Source organism: Neolamprologus multifasciatus, chromosome 6, assembly GCF_963576455.1.
Source record: "Neolamprologus multifasciatus chromosome 6, fNeoMul1.2, whole genome shotgun sequence".
Taxonomy (NCBI): domain Eukaryota; kingdom Metazoa; phylum Chordata; class Actinopteri; order Cichliformes; family Cichlidae; genus Neolamprologus; species Neolamprologus multifasciatus.
Window position 1 is genome coordinate 26,204,253 of NC_140444.1, and position 22,718 is coordinate 26,226,970.

The 22,718-nt window shown below is 40.7% G+C and overlaps 1 protein-coding gene across 11 annotated transcripts in view; it reads left to right on the forward strand.

The window, feature by feature from the left end:
• fhip1aa (FHF complex subunit HOOK interacting protein 1Aa) overlaps positions 1 to 22,718 on the forward strand; it is a 200,920-nt gene that overhangs the window by 170,736 nt on the left and 7,466 nt on the right. The window contains exons 1-5 of one of the 11 annotated variants that reach the window (XM_085161785.1): positions 1,514 to 9,130; positions 14,995 to 15,055; positions 15,566 to 15,630; positions 16,876 to 17,096; positions 20,713 to 21,393. In XM_085161785.1, coding sequence (XP_085017911.1) covers positions 16,989 to 17,096; positions 20,713 to 21,393 — 789 coding nt within the window. In that variant the 5' untranslated portion in view covers positions 1,514 to 9,130; positions 14,995 to 15,055; positions 15,566 to 15,630; positions 16,876 to 16,988. The other 10 variants (XM_085161789.1, XM_085161790.1, XM_085161792.1 and 7 more) reach the window with 10 other exon arrangements.

A 22,718-nucleotide genomic window follows, 5' to 3' on the forward strand; every position in this document is an offset into this window, starting at 1 on the left:
AAAAGGAAAAAAAAAAGTTAGATCTTGTGAGCAGCTGGCTCCTCAGTCATCTGTGAGCATAACACGACGACGTAGTCGGCTGTTTTCCTGTCCACTAGAAGTTTCACCGAGTCCTGCCCCGCTGTGGACAGACAGAGGTGACGACATCCAGTGACCGGACCCCCGGTAGGAGTCGTTACTGTCGATGTTTGTATGCAGCTTTTTTTTTTTTTTTTAAACATTTTTATTTTATGTCTAATATCTACGTTTATATTCATAAATACCAAGCCGTCAACAGTAATCTTTAGCCTATATTCTGACTTACACATATCACTAATGATAGCTATGTGTCACATTTATGGGTCAACAAGTCAACAATGTGATCAATTAGAAAAAGAAAAAAAGAGGGAAAAACAAGAAAAAACCCTGAAAAAACAAACAAACAAAACTTCAGATGATAAAATAGATACCACCACAGCAACTTCATCCAAGGTTCTTGTTGATGGATCCCTCCTCTTCGGATATTTTGTATTGCTGAGACAGATTTTTATTTTTTCGTTTCAAATTTGTATAAATCTTTATTTAGAAAATGTCATCGTCAACCAATAAGATTTATGTAAGCTGTAAGTTCCGGGTGTGTCGACAGTCACATGTATCCCGATCCTTTTCACATTTATCATTAATCTTCTCCATTAACAAACCTGTATTAATTTACATAGCTTTAATATTCATACGAACCTCCAGTAAGTCAGAACTACACCTACGACCTGCTGCTTTAATAACTCTTGACAGTCGTTGACACGTTTCCTTTGAAAGGCTACTCTGGGGGAGATGTAATTCATCTGTCTTGCCACCAGATGCCGCTACAGGCTTGCTCATCTTTATAACCATAAACTAAAAAAACCAAAAACGTCTCTCACTGTCATGGCCAAATCTGTCAAAATATGCCCGACAAAAGACTCAGTGTAACTACCGGAAATGATGGACTATAGATACGTTTGCATCTAACTTCTTAAATTACGACTTAGGCTAAATATATCTTTCAATCAAGCATAAATGGAGGTTGTGTCTATTCTATAACTCTACAGTATAATTTCATGCTGGAAATCACAATGATTATGATCCCGCTGGAGATATGGGTGGAGTTAGACATGCTGAGGCCCAGATTTATACACAACTTGGAAAGTCGGGGAAGAGTATAGGGCAAGCCGTTGTACAGCACCTATTCTTAGCCTGCTTGATCTCAAACTCACACTCTAATCTCGACTTCAGATCTAAATTCTCAAATATAAATAAGGCGAACTTTTCTCAGATCAGCTCGATTTGGCAGATCTTCTTATGCAGGACGAAAATGATCGAGAGGTTGTGTGGGTCCGGGTGGGACAGTTCAGAAAAAAGTTAAAAAAGTACTTACATCTGACACCATTAATTTACAGACTATTATGGCTCCCTGCTTTACAGAGTTTACAGGGTGCTAAACGCCGCTAATCATATCGTCACGTGGTTATTTCCCAAAAGGTATTACAGAGAAACACCTCTTCAGTGGACATGACCACTTGGTATTGTGGGAGGAGCGATCAGAAGAGGATCAGTGTGGGCTCACCTCCACTGTGTGCGCCGCGGACCAGGTTAAGGATCTGGGTTACGTTTAGGCTGTCTCCGTGTACTATTTTCTAAAGGGGGACGTTGTGAAGCTGTGGAAAACGCGGACAATTATTGCGGGGGCTCAGAGAGCTAGTGCGTGTCTGTGGTTGGAAACCTGCCGCTGATCGCTGATCGTCACTGTGCGCTCTTAACCAAGGTGGGGATCTTTACGAGTCCGACGGTAAGAAAAAAGACGGGAAAGGCCAGCTCGGCAGGCAACACTTGGCAGTGGTAGTTTGACTTGTATATTATGTTTTGCTTGCTTGTTTTTACAGCTCCAGACTCTGTGACTAACATGTGCGGGTGGGTAGGCGGGTGGAAGGGTTGGGTATCTCCAAACTGCGGGGTGTTTTCTGTTGGGTTTACGGGGGGAGATACCCAGGATCACGGCGACAAGTTTGCATCCCTGTGATGTTAGAGAAGTGAAAACCTAAACTCTGTTTTGCCTCGTTTCCTCTTTGACTACTTCTGCCCGACCGTAGAAAACAAAGTAGACCCACCCTATGTCTAATCTTAGTTCAGTACACCAATAAAAAAAACAAACAGCCAATGCTTCATAAAAATATTCGCGGATCTGGTTACATAATAACGCAGAATCTTCAGCACGAGACAAATATTGTATCCACGTGCAGATGTTGTTATTGTCATTGTTATAAACTTTATGTTATGCTCTCTATCGCCTTTCAGCCTGCTCTTTTCTGAGCTTTGAACTCAGGTATCCACTCCCAGGCAGGACGCAGTGTGCGGGTGTTGAGTTACCTGCAACCATCATGAATTTTTCATGTGTGTCATTCCTGTGCAGGGGTCCTATTCCACCCGCTAAATCACTGTTTTGTTTTGTTTTGGGGGGGGGGGGGGGTTCCCACAATCACCTGATGCAAACTGAGCTTCTGAGCGTCGATTTAGGCAAAAACAGATGGCGGTCATGAGGTACTACAACCTCTGTAGTTTATTAGTTGACGTTTTATCTCAAGGTAGAGGTCACCATATTTTAGTGCAGCATATCAAATCATTAATAAATATTTGAAACAACGTGACAGCGAGACTAGATCTCTTGATCTGAGCTTTAAGGGGTTCACTACAACTTTCAACCAAAGTCATGGTTTTCTCACTTGTGTGTTGAAATGTTTTGGATCAGAGGTCGGCAGCCTTTAAGCTACTACCAAAGAAGACATTTTTTAAAGGAATTTATGACGGGACAAAATGCACGGAGCTGCAAAACAGCCGATTATGCATGTTTAATCCCATAAACCCTACTAATAGGTGTAAATGGAAAGCTGTGCAGGTTGCTTTAATTTGCTTGTGCAAATTAAAATGAGCCTAATTTTAATCAATAACACTATAGCTGGCTGATACCTTTTAAAAAACGTATGTTAAAAAATTGGAAGCGGTAGGTACTCATTTATGTGTCCATATTCATGCAAGCGGTTCAGTAAAATGAAGAAGAGAAGGCTATGATCCACATTTTAATGTTTTTCCTCCTTTTAAAAAAATCGGTGTATAGATTATATATAAGTACACATTTTACAACTAGAGAACAGAATGAGGATTACAAATAGTCCTCATAGTCTATGTTTGTCCTCTATCTCCTCCTAGATGAGTGAACTAATCTTGATGAAACTTTGCATAAACATTGCGTTGGGCACTGAGAGTGCCAGTATCTTTATGTATTTTGCTCACAATCACTGAAAACAATTAAACAGCTGTCAAAAAAATTGTAGATAAAAGACAAAATCATTTATTGTCAGTATGTGAACTGCTTAATCGACTAATTGTTTGACTGCTACAGTATACAAGTAAATCTTCTCCCTAAGTGTTGCGTGCGTGTGAACATAAGGCACTTAAAAGATATAAATGTGTTTGTGCCCTTGGTGTTTTAGGCAATGCCGTTTGTCCTGTTATCATTGGTTCACTTTTTATCACTTCAGATATGACAAATTGAGGTCACTCACGTGTCCCTCGCACAGTAAACCGTGTTATCACGTGACTGAAATGCCAGCTTGGGTTATGTGATTTCTGGCAAACTGCTTGATATTTATTTTAGGACAAGTGACCTCTTCAGATGTCTGCATGTCATTGTCAGATGTGGCTACTGTGGTGGCTGAACTGGTCTTCAATGGATCCAGTTTAAGCAGTGACCTAAAACCACACTCTGGTCACAGCTGGACTTCTGTGCATGGATGGCATTTAAGCATATCAGGGCTTCTCTGTAGAATCGTCTCTTTAGAGATATTCAGTGAGAACTGTTCATTTAAAAACAAAAACAAAAAATGGATGGAGCCACTGTGACGTCAGCTGGCGATGAAGCCTTGTGCTGAGCATTTTGGATGCTGCAATCTTGCCTTTTCGAAACCAGACATCATGAGTCGAGTGTGGATCTGAGTAGGAAACAGAGGAGCTCATACCATAGTGATTTGTCAATCACAAGATGGTCCCACTGGATGGTTTTGCAAATTTTGAAGGAGGGCATAGACTTTTTATTTTTAACAGTATTTTCCTATGTAATGTTGAAACTACACTTCTTTGTTCTTATATTAAGATACTTGAGGGACTCGATGCATTGTTAAACTTCTTTACGCTGGCAGAAAGGGGAGTTTTACTGGTCCGGCACACATGCAGCCCACAGAGGTCAAAGTGGGCTGCACGTGTGACGTGATGTAAAATGAGTTTGACCTGGCTGGTCTGCAGTATTTGCTCAGGCTTGTTTTTAAAATGCCTCAACTGCAGAGGATGTAAAAATGTGAGGTTGTTATGGCGTCAGGTAATTTTAAAGTTTAGCAAAACTTCTGTAATTCGAGGCAGTTTTACAGACTCTCTTGTTTAACGCAGTCTACTGTCTGTTGTTTATAAGTGCTTATGAGCTGTGGTGGGCCTGCCTCCTACTTTCTCTCTCTCTCATCTCTCACATCCTTTTAAGCAGGAGTAGATTAAACATGCAGCAAGAGTGCGAGTGAAGTTTAAACCTTATGAAGAGTTGAGAGCAGTTTCTGAGGCATGAGAGGATTGTACAGTTAATCAGTCATCTGTACGATTACTGCTGATGTTCAGAGGGGGAGCTCAAGCAGTCCAACAATGTGTTTGGCTAAGATCAATGCTCAGACCTGCTACCAGGGCCTTTACACACACAGGATCTACTGCAGCATGCTAGACACTGAAGGCTGGTCATGCTGATGTGATTTACATGCACAGCTTCAGGTCACAAGTTTTTGATTTGCTTTACCTTACTTATTTGTGCCTATCTGTTGTTACTCGCTCTGAAAATACTTGACAAGACATAAAGCTGTGAGAAATCTAAACACATCAGTAGGTGATTCTGTGTGTTTTCCCACTTTGCCCTCCATAAGCAAGCCAGCTCAGTTGTCCCGTGGTTGGGATTAGCTCGACCTTCCCCTGTTGTGTCTCGTGACCCCGAGAGGTGACAAATATACTAAACAGACCAGCAATGGCAGCAGTTAATCTGAGCCTGTTTTTGTTTGGAAGTTGGGTGAGGGTGTTAGTTTGTCATGAATGGAAATGCAACATATAGAGTACAATAGAGAGCTAAATTAACGGATAAGCGCATGTAATAAGATGCTGGGCAGGAGGTTTAGGTCAGGATAACTTGGCTGCAAATGCTTCCTTAGGTTTTAAATTAAAATGACAGCATTTTCACTTTAGTTAAACATGCTTTTTACTGTAAAGTCGCCTATAATCAAGCAATAAGGCGAATTCAAACAACTGACTGAATTTTCCCATGTTTTGTGAAAGTATCTCAAATGATCGCAACAACAACTCATTCATCCGTTCTCTTCTGCTACATGAATTAGTTCCAATTTAATCCTTTTGAAACACTGAAGATGTTAATAACTAATTGATTAATTTTTTTTCTTAGTAACCTTTACAAATGACATACACTAGGTAATTGCTGGTGTTAATAATTACATAAATAAAACTGAACCCATACAAAACACATAAATCAGTTTTAAACACATATAAGAATGAGGGTTGAGAAATATAAATTGAGTAAGTTTGTGCACCACATGTATAAATCATAAAAATCAAGACAACAGCAATTATTCATTTAATCCACCAGGATACAGTTTTTAAATGATATATCCAACAGGCATCCCTGTGAACAAGTTTACCACATCATCGCCACTTCTTTTTATTGATGGCTTCGCTTCAATTCCTATGAACCGTAGACCATGAATGCCATAAATGCCATGCCTGCCTAGACAGGATCTCTGATCTTTATTTCCAATATTATTCCTGTGTCCAGAAATTTTAATCCTCAACTCCCTCTTAGGCTGATGTATCCTCATCACAAAACTGACTTCTATTACTTCAATTATGATCATTGTTGGTAACTTATGCAGTATGGTCCCGTTTGTTGGCTAGGCCTAATTCTACTGAGAGAACTCCAACAGACTCTGTAGTGTCGTGACTGTGCTGTGAAATGAATACACTGTCACTCAATCTGGTTGAACCACTTATGTTGTCCTACAATGAACTGGAAGAAGGTTGTTTTTTCTTTTTCTTTTTTTTCTATCAAGTCAGCAGTTTGTACTCTGATAACATGAAGATTTATTGTGCAGGTGTAGAGGCTAGTATTTACTACTCTGATAAACAGTTCCCAGGGTATACTGTCTTGTTTTGCATCGGTTTTGCTTTGAAAATTATGTGCAAACAAAAAAAAATTGTATAGGACGAGTGCTCGGGTGCTTTAAGGCCAATGTTTTTTTTTTTCTTTGACTGAATGTGTTTGTAAGGAAAAGAAAAGTTAAGTGTACAAGACTGAAAATTAAAAAGAAAAGTTCTGCTGCTAGCTGTGAATTATTTATTTATTTGCATAAGCTCCTTTTTTTTTTTTTTTTACAAGAACTTTTCATCTTCTTGGTTAATTATGTCAGTTTGGTGCTGTAGCTCTCTCTGGTCTATCTGATAAACATCTCTGAACTTCACAAGAAGCCTCGTATCTTCTTCCTTCTTCCATCCCACATGCAAACATGTCTGCTTTATCAGCAAGGGAGATGCGATGCAAACGAGCTCCAGAGGAAGCAGGAGGAGAGCAGAGATAGGATATACCCACACAAAATGCCCTCTTATCGCTGACAGTCGCCTATTGTAGCGTGAGGACAGGCTAAAGTCTGCCCTGCCGACATGAATGAAGGAATGATGTCACCGGCACACATGCAATGCTGTAATTTAACTTGTGAAGGTTAGAGGAAGGGGGGAAAAAAAGAAAAAAGGAAGGTAGAGAGGACATGTTTTCTGTACCATTTTTATCAATTTGGGACCTTTAATTACACAGGCTATATAAAAACCAGTCCATTTACCGTTCTGTGAAGAGAAGAATAGGCAAAAATTATCATAAGCAAAGCTTAAATAATTAAAGCTACACAATTAAACTGCTAATGTGAAACAAGAATACTGTTAGGAAATACTTCCAGAACCTCGTAAGTAAGCTAGCAAATGCTAACACTGAGATTTATAATTGCAATTTATGTGTTGGCTAAAAGTTACCGTTAGCATGCTAACATTAAACTAAGATTTTATTTAATTTTTTTCTACAGAGTCCGATACAATATTGTCAGACTTTTATCTGTAAGAGGTTTTGAGTGTAACTCATAGAATATGATACTATCAAGTCTACATGATTGTATCATATTGCTCTATTGTTATTGTTTCCTACAGTAACAATGGTATCGCAGTGTAGCAAGACTCTGTACATTGCATCATCGTCTACAACAAATCACAGCGTTTGTTCAAAAGAAGCAGAAATAAAATTCTCATTAAAAAAAAAGCAAAAAGCAGAATGAAATATCTACTGGCTGCCCTGTGGACTAGCTGAGTCCCGTTATGTCATTTAAAGTAATTATAATATTTGTGTAACTCTAATGAATTAGCACACCAATTTTGAATTGTTAATTGGGATCATTAAAAAAATCATTTGTTTGCATGTTTTGATAAACATTTTAAGATGTATTGAAGTTAGGTAAAGGATGGCCGCATTCAGGTAAAGGATGACTTCATGCTTCATATCAGCAGCAGGAACTTATCTACCTCTGATGTAAAAAGCTTTTTCAAGCTTTATCGCTTAAGAGTAGACTAAGAGAGTCACAAGACATTGGATAACGTTGATTAAAAGTTGGTTTCTGTGTGTTCTGGTCAGTCTCTCTTAGTTTTATCCCCTTTGTATAATGAACTTGGTTATTTTAAGTGGTATTTTTTTCTTTCTTTCAGGCTTTATGTATTGCCTTTTAAAATTGATTCTTTTCTTCTTCTTTTCCTCTCCCCCTTTTGCTTCCTTCAAGTTAAACTGAGAATCTGCCTTTGGGCACGTTGATGAATCATTTAGCATATAATGGCAAATCAAGCCATTAGCCGTTGTGTGCATGTGAAAAAGATAGCATGCTAACACTTTTGTAAAAAGCTATCTGTCTACTTTTCTCAATAGATTCTAAGCACTGTTCATTTTAGTCAAAAGAAGAGAAGTATTATTTGGATAGGGAACTCTTTTACTGCAATATAGTACTGCTACAAGTACTATATTATACTATATTAAATTAACATTTAGAAAAACTGTAGAGTGGAATGTTGCAGCTAAGCTAATTTAGCATTAGCAAATGCTAAATGAATCACATCTGGCCTGTAGTGTTTACATCTGACAGAATTCACACACATGTAATTTTAGGGGTGAAATATTTGTGCACTAATCACCTAATCATGTCGAAATTTCGTTTTGGCTGGTTAGATATTTTCACAGAAATGTCTTTGCTGCTCGTTAGATATTTTATACCTTTGTTATTGGTATGTGCTGATTTCAAAATGAGGTAGCCTATTATTGGGTGGTTTGAGATGCTACTTGTGCCTTAACCTCTGTTAAAGTTAAGCTAGTTACAGCTGCTGCTTTCACTTTTTATTTTTTATGACTAACAACGACTGAAATGAACATAAAAAAAATGTAATAATATTATTAATAATATGTAATTTAAGCTTTACTTTAGTATGACACCTGTAAACATGATGAACTGGCACAGTGGTCGGCATCTGCATAAAAACAATGGCTTTTCTTCCTTCCTGCTGTGCTGCTGATTGGATTAGTGAGGAGTATAAACACTCTACATTACCCTTCAGCGGTTTCACCTATAACTCTAAATATTTCAGCAGCTGCTATCACTTTAATGGGCCTGTTTGTCTCTGGGTTGCTATGGTTGCTGTGAGTTTCTTCTCTTTAAACAGCACCTTTAAGTTGATGGAAGCATTGAAACTCTTTTGAATGCTGCACCTTTTAATAAAAGGCAGGTTTAGAAAAGAAGAATAATATGTTGTATTTTTTTTTTTCATGCTCAGCTGATCAAAGCTCCTGTTTAGCGAGAAATATGATCGTTACGCTAAGTTAAAGGTGTGTCCTGCCTTTCAGGTATTTGCACAGGACACACCTTTGTGTATGAAACCTTCTGGGACTGCAGTCGGCTGACAATGCCGAAACCAGATCAGAAAAGAAGAAATGACAAAAGGCCTAGAGGTGAACATTTCTTTCATTTTTACATCATGTTTGATCCTATCTGTTCCCATCAGTTCGTGTCTTTATTTCACTTTGATTCATCAGAAACTGATCTCTTTTTGGTGTTTACCTTTGGAGTGCTGCTCTTTAAACTTTAGAAATTATGGATGTTTAGTGTGCTGCTGTGTCGTGATAATAAGTAATTACTTAAACTTGTGCAACCATTTGCAGCTGGCACTGTGACAGAGGTGTGATGCAATGCTGTTGCTAAAATGGGATCTTGAATGTTTTCTAATAACATGTTCGTAATAATGCACCGATTTTTATGTTGATGTAGAAGACATGAATTTGCAGCAGGCCCTAAATGCTGCCAGGACCATTTTTAGAAATGATGCACAGCAAGTGTAAAGTAACCCCGCAGAGCTTTGAGTAATGATGCACTGTATCTGTGAAATTAGTGGGGGGAAAAAAACAGGGCCATTTATGTTGGCTTTGTCACAGCTTTGGATTTTATTTTTTCATTTTCAGTTTTTATTTGAGCATTTTTAATTCAGTGTGGGTGTTAGTTTTCAGTGTGTTGAACATCTAGGATCTGCAGCAAGAAATACAGACCACCACTAGGATATGAAACTGAGCAAAAGTCTGGAGCCACCACCACCCTCCATCCAACGTTTTATTCTGCATTTCAGGGTCCCGGGCAGCTGAAGCCCATCCTAGTGTCATAGAGCTAAGGTACAACCTGGACAGGGTGCCAGTCGGTCGCAGAGTTAACACAGACATGGACAACCATTCACACCTACGTTCAATTTAGAATCACTAATTTACCAAACTGTGGGACGAAGGTGGAATACCCAGAGAGAACCCACGCAGACATGGGGAGAACATACAAACGCCACACAGAAGACCCCAGACAGTTGTTTTTGATTAATCCAGATATGCTTTTACTCCACTGATAGTGTGTTTGGAATCTTTGCCTACTGAAAAATGAACCCTTTGCCAATTCGAATGGTAGCACATGGTGGATCAAAATCTGATCCCCAGTACGGAGAACTGTTTTTTTTTAGAGAACCGCTTCCCAGTAGTTCAATTCCTTGGAATTGTTAGGCTGCTTGTTTATATCCGTCCTGCTTATTGATTCCAGTCGCACTTGCGCTACAATCAGCTGATTTCAGTTTGTGTGCTGGAAGAGGTAAATGGTGGCACAGTCTGCAACGTGGATATGGACACAAAAGAATGAGAGCACTTTGGCAACGTGCAAATTGCATCCAGAACAGAAACAATCTTATTATGCTGCTAACACAACTTCGGCTCTTTGCAAGCACCTGCGCAGATAGCATCCTAACATTTAAGCTAGCCAAGAACTTAGAGTGATGATAAAACTGAGTGAATGCGGATCTCAACCCAGCAGCCAAACCCTGAACTTCAGCTGGTGACAAAGGCAGTGATGAGCAGTCAAGCTGCAGCCTCCATATCTGCCTGTTCATGTTTCTAAAATAGACTCACTGTGGTGATGGCTTTGAAGTCTCTTTGTGTGTTTTTTCATCTTTGCTTTGTGCTGTTGGCTTTGTGTTCATACCTAAATACTGAGGGAAAGATCATATGAATTACTTTTTCCTGGGAGTAATTAAGCAACATACTGCATTACTTTAAATGTATTTAGTGGGTAAATAACTCCAAAAAGCACAAAGATTTGACCACGCAATTAAATTGTATGAATGTAATGTCTTTGATGTGCTGCTTAGCGATGGTAGGCACTCCCAAAGCAGAGCCAATGGGATTGGAATTGCTGAAATGCAGTCCCAACCATGACACAGCCTCCACTGTGTTTTATAGATGGCTGTAGACACTCTTTGCTGTACCTCTCTCTAACCCTAACCCTCTCATGACCACTTCTGTATATAATGGTGTAGATTTGATGCGAAAAATCCATTTGGATTCATGAACACCTGCTATCACTGATTCTCAGTGCAGTTCTTGTGTAACTGGGCATACCTGCCTTTTCTCCCTGTTCATCTCTCAGGTTCTGTGTCAGGTCTTTGCAGGATGTTTTACAGTTTCTTTCTTAAGGACATGAATTTGACATGCTGGCCATCTGCTGTAGGTTTTTTTTTTCTCTTGTTGTTCATCTTCTACTTTTCCAGCCCAGTCTTTGGTATTTTTAAAGATTCAGCTAAAGAAAGGGGAACGAATTATACTTTCCTGCGGCAGGCTGCTAGTAGCAAAGTACCTAAAGCTACAATTTAAAGTTGGCTCTTTGCTGAGATGTCTGTTATGCTCAGACACAGCGCTAATTATGCCTAAATAGTTCATAGATCAGTGTTAACTGGCATAAAAAATACCTAAGCAAAAAATGACAAAAAACATTCCTCTGTGGTGTGGTCAGGTACAGGGACTAGACTGAAATACAATCTTCAAAAGACCTTCAGAAAGCCCAGAGACCCATTGCTCAAGAGCACTTTAAAAAGTGACCAAGATGTCTGGCTCCTTTGAAGCAAAATATAAAAGAAAAATGAGGGGTGGCTCAAAACTTTTGCACAGAACTGTAGGAAAAAGAAGGTAGCATCCCAGTTTTTCCGTCTTATTATGTTTGTGACTCTGATGTGGAAGCAACAAATATGTGTAATTATCAAATTACTGTAATTGGATAGTTGCTGGAGAAACCCTTTCAGAAGCAGCTCACAGATTCACACAGACAAAAGATGTTTTCAGCAACCTGTATTTTAAACCTTTTTATGACTCTACTGTATTTCAGGTTATTTTGACCAAGTAGAGCAGTGACTTATGGGTAAGAGTGGTCTGTCTCTCTTTGTGCGACAGCAGGTACTGTAAATGTAGGTCATGATTTTCCATAACAGGCCTAGAACTGGATTTCTTCAAAAAGGACATTTTAATTCTTAGAAATAAGTGGCTTTGTTCTCATGCTGTGTCGGACGCTCGTTGGATTGTTGGGGTATTAGTTGAGTAGAAAGTGCTGGGGCACAGTCTCCTTTCTGTTGCTGGGCCCAAATCCTGACCTATTTGGCTATTAATAGGTCAAGAAACCTGCTGTACTGAATGGAGATTTGAGAGGTAGTTGTTGCAGGTGTATTGTTGTCTAGGAGCAGCTAATCACTGCTTGAGCTAATCTTGAAAATTGTACCCCCTGACAAAAGAACAAATGATTCTGAAACGGGAGCTTTTGATATTATCCTGTGTATCAAAAACTGATGGCTGTTTTGACGTGGGAACCCAGGGGAAATACAGCTGAAAATTCAGTTGAGAGGCAGTGATGCTGACACACAAGTGAACCTGGCAGTGTGATGTGGACCAGACGGCATTGCAGGAAGGCGAGACGATAGACAGGGTGCAGAAAAAATGTAAACAAACTAATCCAGAAATCCTAACAAACAATGTATAATACAATACCTTAATCTCTAAAATAATCCCATACTCATACAGATATTTTTGTATTTTTTTTTTTCCTCTTGCAGGATCAGTTCGTTAACATAAATCTGCTCTTAGACTTAAACTCCAACAGTTAAGTCAGGTGATATATCTAAAGAGTCAGCTGTTACATGACTCATTTTTTCATATAAAAAGAGCTTGAGAGGGTTACTGATCTTATAGAGAATTTAAAAAAGTGAAGGAAATTACTTTCAGCTGTTTAGCTGATATCCACTTGTGAAACTGGATGGGATGAGAAAGGTGTGGATCTGACTGAGAGATTGAGTGGCAGTGCATATCCCTGATTTATCATCTTTAGATAGATAGTTACATTTATATGTCCCATGACGTGAGTATACTGCGTGCACGTGAGTATACGCCACATGCAGTAAAACAATCAGTTCAAGATAAGACATTAGCACGCAATATACACACTTTCACTCTCCTTGCATAGTAACGTTGGTAAAAATAATTTGAATAGTAATTGTGTTGCTCATGTTCAGAAATTCGATGGTTTGAAGAATAAAAGATACTTTGGACCTGCTATTTCTTTTTCTTTTTGTGTACAAGGGTGACAACAGTGCAGTGCAGATGGTTGTCGTTTAAGGGAGGAGGCAAGTGGATGCCTTACAACAGTCTCAAATTGAGAAAATGAACTTCATGCTGTATTAAAGGAAACTTGATAGCAGAGTCGAGAACAAAACCTCTGCTGGAACATATTTATTGAGATCGCTGATGAGGGAGCCTCGGGTCAACCTGAGAAGCTGCCCCCTGCTGGTCATTTGAAAACAATGCCGGTTTGCCGATTGGCTTCACTTTTCAGGGCCACTTTTTATGCAGTCTGTTGGATAGCCTGATGTTGCTTCACTATACTGTGTCCCGTGGTTATCTATTCTTGTCTATTTATCTCAAATTGTGGCCAGACTACTTTTACACTACCTCAAATATATTTCTAAATATATATTACTATTATACTATTATATTACTGGACAAAGTGCATTGACTATGGAGTTGCCAGGTAGAAGAAAAGGAGGAAGACCACGCAGAAGATTCATGGATGGCGTGAAGAAGGACATGCAGGTGGTGTGTGTTAAAGAGATGGAGGCATATGATCCGCTGTGTTGGCCCCTAAAAGGAGCAGCTGAAAGCAGAAGAATCGACTACACTGACATGTGTTATAAGTCAGAATCCACCATGTGTTGCCCAGCCCACTCAGCTGATTCACTTGTTTTAAATGAATCATTTTGTGTAACAAAGATTTATGCCCGCACCTTCACTTAAAATGGAATTAATCCCTCTTGATCTTTTCAGGAGGTGTGATTACGCAGCACTGTTATCACACCAGTTATAAATGATTAAATCATAGCAACCATTCTTGATTCAACTTCTACAGTCAGCACCTCGCGCCTGTTTGACCAAGCTGCCAACTTGCGTCCTAATATCTGCTGTCAGGCCATAAATAGGAAACCGAAGGCAAATTTGGAGCAGCTGTGAGCTGCATGTAGTTTAATAATTAATCACAAGGCTGGCAATTTAATTTGTAAGCACCTCCTGTCCACAGGTTGAAGAGCTCTGAACAAAACTGCTCCCCGTGTTATTCTTATGTAGACATGTTATGTGGCTTTAAACAGAGTGTGGACCGATGGACAGTTTGTATAAAGAACTGCTGGGATTGGGACTGAGCCAAAGATGAGTCAACAAACGCTTGGATTGGTGCTTTTCTAAGAACTCGTGCATGTACCACACACACACACACACACACACACCTGTCTCCGTCCGACTGTTGCTGTATACACGACGTCACGCTTTAGGAAAGTCTTGCACACTTTCCAAGAAAGACACATTTCTGAATTGCATCTGCTCAGAATTTCAACGTGGATTAAAGGCAGCGTGCAGCTTTTGTGGTTTGTGTTACAGTGTACACAACTACAAGTTGGACCCTGAGACTTTTAAGGCTGCTGTCTCACGTGACATGTTTTACATGATGGGTCGTGCTGGTGCCAGAGAGGGCAGCTGGCCTCTCGCAGCTCAGGACGGCTGCTGTGCAGTGTCACATCACAAACTGGAAAGGACAATCGTGTTATTCTTCTGTGAATTATGAATTCTTATAGGAATATTAAGTGCTGCCATACAGTATACGTAATCTTAGTCTTCTTGCATGCACTGCTGGAATTTGTACTTGTATGTCCTCATTTTTCTGTAGACTTTCACTCAGCTTGTTTTTTTTTCCTTTTCACTCCCTCCCACTTCTGCTTCTCCTTCCCTTCTCTTCCCTCGCTCCCTCCCTGTAACCACCTCCTCTTCATCTCCATCCAACTGGTGCTCGGAGCAGCTTACTCATGTCCAGTCACTTCCCACCATGCCTCGCCTCTCACACAGGCGCTTCCTGCTCCTCTCTTGACATATTTTCATATTTCTCTCTGTCTCTTTTTGTTTTTGTTTCTGTTTTTTTTGTGCAACAGGAGCAGAATGAGGTCCTTGTCTGCTTAGCGACCTGTGCCAGTTGAAGATGATTCACGTGAGGTAAGAAATCCTGCCAGCACGCTCGCTCCACGCTGCTTTCACATTCTTTCTTGAGAATCTAATCGGCCTGCAGTCACTCGTAACTGAAAGCAGATGGATGAAAAGTTTTGCCTGACAAAGTGAGCCTAACGTGTATGGGTGGCGGAGATGTTTCTGTGTGGTATTGGGGCAAAGTGACGGGTGGGCGGGGGTGGTGAGCTGTGATTCGTCAGGAGATGTGTTTAGGGGCTGGAGACTAGAAGCCGTAAATTGGGGCCCCATGTTGTGCAGCTGCTGTGTGTTTTACAGTTGGTCCCCTGTGGTGACGGTTTCCATATCGCCCTCCGTATTGGGACTGCCTGACTTGGTCCCATCATTGTGTTAGTATTCACAGACAAACGCACTTTGTCATGTCATTGTGTAGTGTTGGAAAGTTTGCTTGTAGCCAGGCTAGTGGTTGGGTTGTAGGTGTGGCTCCGTCAGTCTGCTGGTTTGTATTGAAGTATCTTAACAACCTGTATGTTTTCCCAGTAATGAATCCTAAAGATCTCCCAACACAACTTGTCAACTCAAGTGGACACATATCAGCTCAACAGGTAAAACATCAAGCCTTAATAGTGGCTCATTGGCTTTGGGACTTTATCTTTAAAAACTAGAACAGTTTTAATGTTTTATATTAATGTTTAACAAAACATTAAGGCAGATCTACAGTTTTAAAAAACAAATCTGAGCTCCCATGAGCTGCTGGGCTTCTCATACACAGGTAAAAACCCTCTCGCATTTATGTTAATAGTTAAGTAATGCTATTGCTGTTGATATATATTAAGTATAATTAGTTTATCCAGGTTCATCCAGTAAAACTGTTTTCTAGTTGAAAGTACTCTCCACGGCTTGGGCTGTGGACCTTTTGTTTGATTGTTGGTATCTGTCGGCACACACAGGAAAGGGATCCGTGTTACATCCTGATGTTCTTTCTTGTGAAGCAAAGGCCTGCACAGTACCTGGAAGCGTGTCACAGGGAACTGTGTAGCAGGGAACTCGTATTGTTTTGGTTATATGGCAGCTCACATGTTTCTGTTTCAAAAAGCGCTTCTCTCATCCTGTTCAGTTTTGGCTGTATGAATCTTTCCATGAACATGCTTTCCAAGGGAAACAACAAACTAGTTCCTTTCTTAGGGGGGAAAAAGATTGAGCGTCTTCCAGATTTTTTATGGTGCCAGTGTGAGTGTTGGAACTGCTGTGCGAAGCTGCCCTCAGGCTATTTTTGGCTAAAATAATATATGTTCTTCATCCAAACAAGCGGCGTGAGCAGTGCTTTCATACATTTTGTAATATTTCTGATCCAGAAGTAAAAGCGGGACATGCAATTAATCACGTGTGATCTACAGAACTAACATTGGCCTGTATTTTATTTATTTATTTACCCTCCTTGATCCCCACACTCAGCCATAGCAGACACACCCAATTGCTGCTCGCCTTCTGATGTCACAAAATATTTCTGTAATGAGAGTGATGTCCAGGGGCCTGCAGGAATCCAATGGGGGCGTATGATATATTCCAAAAGCGATTTGACAGCTCGGTGTGAAGCGCAGAGTTGCTGCAGGAGACGAACTTGACGCAGCTTCTCTTTCTCTCCTCGACTGACTCCTCTGACTTGGCTTGTTATTGTTCTCTCTTCTGCATGCTTGTCATAGCTCCTAGCTGGCCATGCAGAAGCAAAGAGGGGTTGCAGTCTGCAGCAATCACCAGCCGTATCATTGTGCTGCTATCCTATGAAGCAAACTTTTTTTGGCTTTGTGTACGATGTCATTTTGTGTTTCCTCTTTTATTTGACTCCCCAGGTCTCCTGTGATCATCTCTCTTTCTCTGGTTTTGGTAACACCCAGTGAGCAGCCAGGAAAGCCCTCCCTGTCCTGCCTATGACATGGTTTAACCCACATGCGATCCGGTCACCATGATGGCCTCTGTGGTTGCCAGTGGAAACCGTGATGGACAATCTCTGGTCTTGAAAGGGGTGGACCCAGAGACCTGCATGATTGTGTTCAAGAACCACTGGGCTCAGGTAAAACACCAGCGCCAAGCTAACAGTCTCAGAACTTTGAAGTCTCCAGCCAGCTTAGTTTTTCACACTAGAAGCAAAGAATTTCTTGCCTGGATCTCTTAACTTCAGAAGTATGCACCTGATATCTTCTAAAAAGGTTAAACAAACATGTTCAAAAACAAAAATGTGGTTAAAAAGCACCCATTTTCCATTTTCCTTGCAGCATAAGACTTTTGTACAGTAAAATATAACGAAACCCTTGTGAAGTGAATACATTAAAATCTTGTAAATAAAGATGCACATTCTATTTAGTTCCTTCCTCAAAACCTGATGGCAAAAAATGACTCATATAGTCCCCCTATAACAGTAAACTGCAGTGTGGGCAGGGCCAGTGGAATCTTGGCGGTAAAAGGCTGACGGTCTCAGACTCCTGGTTCTTTCCAGCAGCTTGTGTCCCTGTTCACTCCCCTGCAGGACAAGGCAGCCTGTTAATCCCACTCCTCCCACACAGAGATGAACAAACTCTGCACACATTAACATGGGGCAGGGGGACACTGAATAATGAGGACATAGAGGAGCATAAGGGTAACTGCCATCTACATTTATGGTTGTCAATGTGATGACTGACCCGAATATATCAAAATCAAGCAGAATCCCACTTTTGGTTTCATTAGTGTTAAAACTATGCAAGTTTAAAGACATTGTGTTAAACTCTAATCTAAATACGTGGCAGATGGCTGCCCCTCCCTGAACATGGTTCTGGTTTCTTCCTGTTAAAAGGGAGTTTTTCCTTCCCACTGTCACCAAAGCACAGGGGCTTGTGTAATTGTTGGGGTTTTCTGTTTTCTTTGTATTATTGTATGGGCTTGATCTTAGAATATAAAGTGCCTGAGGCAACTGTTGTTGTGATTTGGGGAAAAAAAACCCAAAACGCTTGGACACTGCTAGCACGGCGCCCACACAAACGCAAAGCAGGAGATGAAGCATAGCTGAATATGCTTCCAAACCAACTTTATTCTAAGCCAAAGACTAGAAAATGTGGTGAAGCATATCTTCCCTTTGGTTTTACCTGCACAAGTGCTGAGGTAGGTCTCCCCTGTAGAATTGGTTTTCCCTTGGTCGGGAGCACCGCTGGGCTCTTCTTCACGGACAAACAGTATCCCACATTCTTGATTTTTAGTTCACAAACACTTCTCATAATGACTAACTACTCCTGACATTTTGGAGATGTTAGCTCTTTATACAGCTCTTTATTATGTGAGTAGTTGTATAACTAATGTGCCAATGTGAAACATCTGGGGATTTAGTGATGATAAACCGTTTAATGATGTACAAGACATTCAAAGCATTTAAAATTTTGCACAATTGTAGATTTTACACTTTTCAACTTGTCACACAAATGGGATATTTTTAATAACAACTGTAACTGCAAAATAAACATGATCACTCTGTTGCAGCTAATACTAAGCAATGTTAACAGACACCTCATGAGTCATGTGGCCGTCTTTGCTAGCTGTCTGCTCAGCTTCATGTTTTTCATCCCCATCTTGACAGTAGCCGTAATCAAAAACTCTGGGCTCGGATTAAAGTTCGATTTGCTTCAGGCAGCACAAATCCACCTCACACAGAGTTTTGTTTTCATTCTTAGTTAATCTCTAGCCTGATAAGAATGCTCTTGACTTGTTTCAGCTCAGAAAACAGTGAACACGCTGTAAGTAATGACCTTGTCTTTGTGTGACAAGCTCTGGCTTTTTCTGGCTGAAGATTAGCTTTAGGTTCATTTGCTGGCTCTTATCAGCTTCTCTCCAGGCGTCACGGAGCTCACTGTATGTGTTGCGTCAAGCTAAGTGATCTGTCAGTTGCTGGCAACAGTCTTTAACTGTAGTCTGTGTAGTGTGGGCAGCGTGTTTATGGTGATTCTGTAAAGGTCTCTGATTCATTTTAGTCGTCAAGAAAATCTGGCAGTTTTGTCTGAATGTGCTATGACACTTGACTTTTCCTTCCTCGCTGGCGTTTGCAGTCTTGATTTTTCATAATTGAGTACAGTGACGATCTGTCTTTAAACCATGAATGTTATTCTGAATGATTCAATGTGTCCATTGCTCTGTCTGATGGTTAACTGAAGTTACTGTCACAGGCACAGTGAGGCACTGGGGGCTGGCAATATGATACTACTGTCATTTGAGGATCCTCCCATATCTATGGCACTATTATGCCAACATCCATAGCATAACAATGACTGACTGCTCTTGGGAAATATTTGACATTGATCCAGCCTGAGCCTACTTCTTGGTCAGATTTTAAAAGACCTCTGTATCGCTCATGTTCCAGCTTAATATGTAAAATAATGCCACCAATGAGCATCGTTGGGCAAATCTTGAAAAACAACAACAAAAAACACTGTGAATACTGACCCCTTTTGGAACCGACCATAACGTCACCAGTATAAGGTGGTCCATGATCATGGTTCCATTCTTCCGGATGTTCAGTTTGGGAAAATCTTATCCCCGGCCTCCTTCCTGTTACTTCAGAATTGGAAGGAGAGCCTGAGCTGGACTGATCCCTGTGGCTTGTTCCACTGAGCTCAGGCTGGGATTACAGACTCTGTTCTCTTGCTGCCATTAGCCATGCCCAGTTATCTCATACACAGACTGTTATTGTCATGGCAGCAGCGTCAGCTTGGGGACACTGGCTCCATTATTGTGACACTGGTTTCTACACAGCAGACACACACACACGGGAGGGACTGGATACACAAAGGACTGTATTATTCTGTGCAACCAAAGTGAGTTTATTCATACAGTGCTGCTTGTCTCCAATCCACTTCTGTTGAAATGGAACCTGTCAGGAATAGGGAAGTGATTGTAACTATTTGTATTGCATACAGTCCTACTTCCAAAAAAGTTGGGACACTGTGTGAAGTGTAAATAAGAACAGAATGCAATGATTGGCAAATCTCACAAACCCATATTTTATTCCCATAAGAACATAGAAAATGTCTGAGAAGTTTAAACTGAGGCAATTTAGTATTTCATTAAAAATTTTTTACAGTTTCCCCCACAAAGTAGGGTCTGTTTGTCTGTTAGCAATCCAGCATGTGTGGTTTTCAAGATATAATTTTTAAAATTTTGTGTAATTTTGGTGAAAATCAGGTCAATGTTGCACCAAATGTGGATAATCAGTTAAACTTTATGTAACAAACATTTTTTTTTTCTTTAAACTTGGTGACATGAGTACCTAGGCTGGCTAAACGTTTGACCTTCATTTTTAGGACTCAAGGTGAAAGTTGATGTTGGAAATATTTGTTTTAGAAACCAAATGGAGTAATAGATCATCTGAAAGGGCATGGAGTAAGGTGTACAATACACCATTTATTTTTAGCAATATAGCGCCCTACAACATCGCAATGATGCCTTAACGGGCTGGCATCATATTGTAATAAAAGCAGCATAAAACGCCAACATTTCAGATCTAACCTCTTATACCACAGAGGTTAGATCAAATATAACAGGAGTTTATCTGTATGACAGACACTTTCTTGGGTGACTTAAAAGTCCAAGATCTCATATCATCTGTATTCTATTTCTGCATGAACAATTAAAAACTAGTGTGCTTTTCCTCTTCTCTTGTACTGTAGGTAGTGAAGATCCTTGAAAAGCATGATCCCCTGCGCAGCAGCTCCGCCCTGCCCTCCCTCAGTGTCATCAACCTCACCACCGGCTCTAGTGGCAGCTCTCGTTTCGGCCCCATCCCTGGAGACGAGGCAAGCGCGGTGCAGAATTATGTGGAGCACATGCTGTTCCTGCTGATGGAGGAGGAGAGCGGTCAGGCCGGAGCCATGGGCCCCATCCTGGAGTTTGTGGTGATGGAGAACGTGATGGAGCGTCTGTTTGTGTGGAGCCTCCGTCGAGAGTTCACGGACGACATGAAGCTGGAGCAGCTGAAAATGTACGAGATGCTGGTGGGCCAGGCGCGCCAGCCTCTGCTGCACCACAAGCCCATCCTGCGGCCTCTCATGATGCTGCTGTCCTCCTGTTCGAGCACCACTGCGCCTGCGGTCGAAGCCGAGCTGGTGTTGCTGCTCAACCAGCTGTGCTACGTCCTGGCGAAGGACCCTTCAATTCTGGAGCTGTTTTTCCACACGAGCGAGGATCAGGGAGCCACCAACTTCCTCATCTTCTCCCTGCTCATCCCTTTTATTCACAGAGAGGGCACGGTGGGCCAGCAAGCCAGAGATGCCTTACTGCTCATCATGTCTTTGTCTGCAGAGAATGAGCGAGTGGCCAAACACATCGCAGAGAACACCTTCTTCTGTCCGGTCAGTCCCAAATGGAAGCTCAGCTGCTCACTTTCCATAAAATTCAAAAGGAATCGTTTTGTCCTAAATATTAAATAATCCCACTCACGCACTAACATTGGCATCATTGTTCCCTGACATTTCTGTGTCTGGGTGTCATAATTAGTCAGAGAGCAGATGGTGATTAATTCATGGGCTCACTTAAAAAAGCAAAAAAAAAAACCAACCCAAAACAAGGGTAAATAAAAATCTGGCACCAAATGTGTGGCATTTATAAGATTACAGCACGGCTGCAAGCTAATCCCATGTAAATAACGTCATTTATTCACGGCTGCAGACAGTGCTTTCAAAATGAGGTTTGAATGCAGACAGAATTTAATTGGTTCCACTGGCGTCTACAAGAAGGGCACAGCGGAATAATGCTGTAGAGGAACGTGTACGATACTACAATACTAATAATGCCACTCATCTTACACTTTAATTTGGCTGCGCTGGTATAGCCTGTGTTGCATTTGTAAAGCAGTTCTTGGTACTTACAATGCAGGCATGCCCAGATCATCAAGTTACAGACCCCTGGGCACAAATACGCGATGGGAACACGCCAACTTGATTTGATGATTATAAGCTTTTTGCTTCTTAAGTAATTAGACAGATCATATGGGAATGTGTGCCTGTGGAGAGCAGGGTACCTTACACTGTGCCCATGATATATGTTTTTATGATCAAAAAACGTTTAAGAGAATCAAAATCTGGTATTATTTTTTCTTTTTTTTATTTGGTGCTTGGGTGGGCCGTCAACTGTGTCTGAGGCCTGTGGACATATGCCCAGAATGCCTGGATAATCTGGCCCAGAACACAAGGATTTCAAAATAAGATGGAATCTTATTTTGAAATTAAAGCATTAGTCACGTCACATCTCAAATACTGCTAAAGGTCTCCGAGCTGAGCTGATCTATAGGAGGCATAAATCCATCTGTATGCTGTGCAAGGAGAAAGCAGCAGGCTGATATGTAGACTGCTGCATCGCTTATATTTGCATTACAAGTTACAAAGCAGAGGCCAAGAAGTGATTTACACCAGTGTTTTAGCTTTGTAGTAAAACACAGTAATAAATCTGTTGAAGCTTAAGGTAAAACTGACAGCAGAGGAGGTGTGTGTGTGTGTCTGTATCTGCTATATGGTACACTACCTCATTAATGTTTAATGAAGTTTATAACATTCTCTCTGTAATCAATTTATGGCAGATGATTTTTAATAGACTTCTTATATTACATGATGCATGTATGTGCAGCACAGTGTGCTTTTTCCTATGTTCAGGTAAATGGTCCATTATAATGTAGCTGTAC